This window comes from Silurus aristotelis, assembly GCF_946808225.1.
Source record: "Silurus aristotelis genome assembly, chromosome: 14".
In the NCBI taxonomy this organism is placed as follows: domain Eukaryota; kingdom Metazoa; phylum Chordata; class Actinopteri; order Siluriformes; family Siluridae; genus Silurus; species Silurus aristotelis.
In genome coordinates this window covers 919,079-921,525 of record NC_139587.1, presented here as the reverse complement: position 1 = coordinate 921,525, position 2,447 = coordinate 919,079, and the positions used below count along the sequence as shown (strand labels likewise).

Here is a 2,447-nt window from a genome sequence, read left to right as displayed (position 1 = left end):
TTTGTTTGTTTGTTTGTTTGTTTTGCTTTAAACACCATCAAGAACTCTCAAATTAAAAAGTCATGAACAAAAAGAAAAGTGATGAATAGAAGAAAATATACAGAAATGAAAAATAAATAAATAAATAAATAAATAAATAAATAAATAAATAAATAAATAAATGTTCATACAGAATATTCAGATCAATTTAATAGAATTAAAATGATTTATTTATTTATTTATTTATTTATTTATTTATTTATGGCTTGTTTCACAATTTCTACTTTATAAAATAAAATAAATTATAATAATACATTTTCAACAACAAATCATTACAGTTCTGCACTATTAGTACTGTAGTGTGTGCTTAATTATAATTGCAAAAAAATCTATAAGGTTCATATGAAAGAAGTAAATCCTTTTCAAACCCTGGTAATAAAATCTATAAAATGGAAATGCATTTATTTATATTTTACCTCCACGTGAGTGTGTATGAGCTCTTCAGGTGTAAATATGCTGACACACAGTTTACAGATTGTTTTTATTTCTTCTGAGGGAATTTCTGTGAACGAAACATCAGATTTCTATCAGACTTCAAAAAGTTTTAACCCACAAACAAATAACAAAATTTTTATCACCCTGCCAATATTTATGCACATATCTGTAGATACACAGTATATATACTAACCCTACAGATCCTTATAATTACTGTGTGTGTGTGTGTGTGTGTGTGTGTGTGTGTGTGTGTGTGTGTGTGTGTGTGTGTGTGTGTGTGTGTGTAGTTCTATATAGTGCTGGACTACAGAGTGTGTAACAATGAAAAGATTCCTCCAGGGGTCGAGTCCCAGAAAAGAGGAGTGTGTCCATGCTGCTGTTCAGAAACAGGTAACAGACACACACACACACACACACACACACACACACACACACACACACACACACACACACACACACACACACACACACACACACTGTTCCTCAAAAACAGCTAACACACACACACACACACTGTTCCTCAAAAACAGGTAACACACACACACACACACACACACACACACTCAGAAGAGCCATCAATAAAATAAAAATGAATAAATAATGAGAAATGTGTGTGTGTGTGTGTGTGTGTGTGTGTGTGTGTTTTAGATGACAGCGTTGTCTCTGAAGACTCTATGACTCAGAAAACTCTTGTGGATTTTGCAGTCAGTGACACACCAGCGTCATGTACGAAGCCGAGCGTCGATCTGATCTCTCTGGACAGTTCACACACACCATCACTGATCTGAATATTTGCTGCCTGTGTGTGTGTGTGTGTGTGTGTGTGTGTGTGTGTGTGTGTGTGTGTGTGTGTGTGTGTGTGTGTGTGTGAGATCGTAAGGCTTTGGGATGGAGGATATATCGATGTGAACGTGTACTGCGGAAAAAATCTGATATTGTAATAATCGCAAAATCAACAAAAGTACAAAACATTTTCTTCACCAAAATCTTACCACAAAGTTGGAGACACAATTGTTTTGGACGTCTCTGGATGCAGGAACATGTACATTTGCCTTCACTTGAACTAGGAGACCCAAACCGGTTCCAGCATGACGTTACCCCTGTGCACAAATCCAGCTCCATGAAGATCTGTTTTCCATGGTGTAGAGTGGAAGATCTCCTGCTATAAACCTACTGAACACCTTCCTTTGTGACTTAACCAACACCTTGTAGATAAATAAACCTCCACAAAGTCTAGTGGAACATCTTCCCAGAAGAGTGAAGATTATTGTAACAGTGAATGGGGACAGAAAGTGGAATGAGATGTTAGGAAGCATCTTCTTTATGTATCTTCATACAGGAGAGAAAGTGAGTGGAGTGACGCAGGACACACGCAGGACTGGTTTAACCTTAAACCCGCATTTATTATATTAAAGTTTATATGTTTATATTTTATTGATTGAACATTGCTAGTTTATTCACTTCAGTTTTTTTTATAAATAAATAAATAAATCCAGACAGTAAATTAGCTCCGCCCACAATCACACATCTTTTAATAGTAATAAGGAACTTGTCATGGTTTTTAAATAAACAATAAAAATGAAAAAAAAAAATGTATTGTTATTATGGGCACATTTTACATGTGGATGATTTTCTCTCTCTCTCTCTAGTAAATAAACTTCATTCTGAAGTATTTCAGATTTCTCTCTCTTTTGTTTTTCATGATACAGATACAGTAGGAAAGCGTGATGTGCATCTCCAAACCTGAGGCCGATTCGCATCTCGATGAAGATCCACTGATACGATTCACCTCTATTACGATGCAGCACGATCCGATTTCAGTTCCATTCAACACAATGTGATGCAGCAGAAATAATATGATGATCAATTTACTTAAATGTCTTCTGACGTCTAACACATGACCCCGTTCACACACACGCCTCTGTAGTGCAACAAAGAAAGAACAAATATTAAATAAACCAGACGCTCTTTTC

The 2,447-nt window shown here is 35.6% G+C and overlaps 1 protein-coding gene across 1 annotated transcript in view; it reads left to right on the top strand.

Moving 5' to 3' along the window:
- The window catches only part of egf (epidermal growth factor), a 17,321-nt gene extending 15,264 nt beyond the window's left edge, over nt 1-2,057 (top strand). The window contains exons 21-22 of the mRNA XM_083559875.1: nt 762-864; nt 1,123-2,057. Of these exons, the coding sequence (XP_083416001.1) occupies nt 762-864; nt 1,123-1,262 (243 nt within the window). The 3' untranslated portion in view covers nt 1,263-2,057. The remainder of the gene's footprint in view (nt 1-761; nt 865-1,122) is intronic.
- The last annotated feature ends 390 nt before the right edge of the window (nt 2,058-2,447 follow it).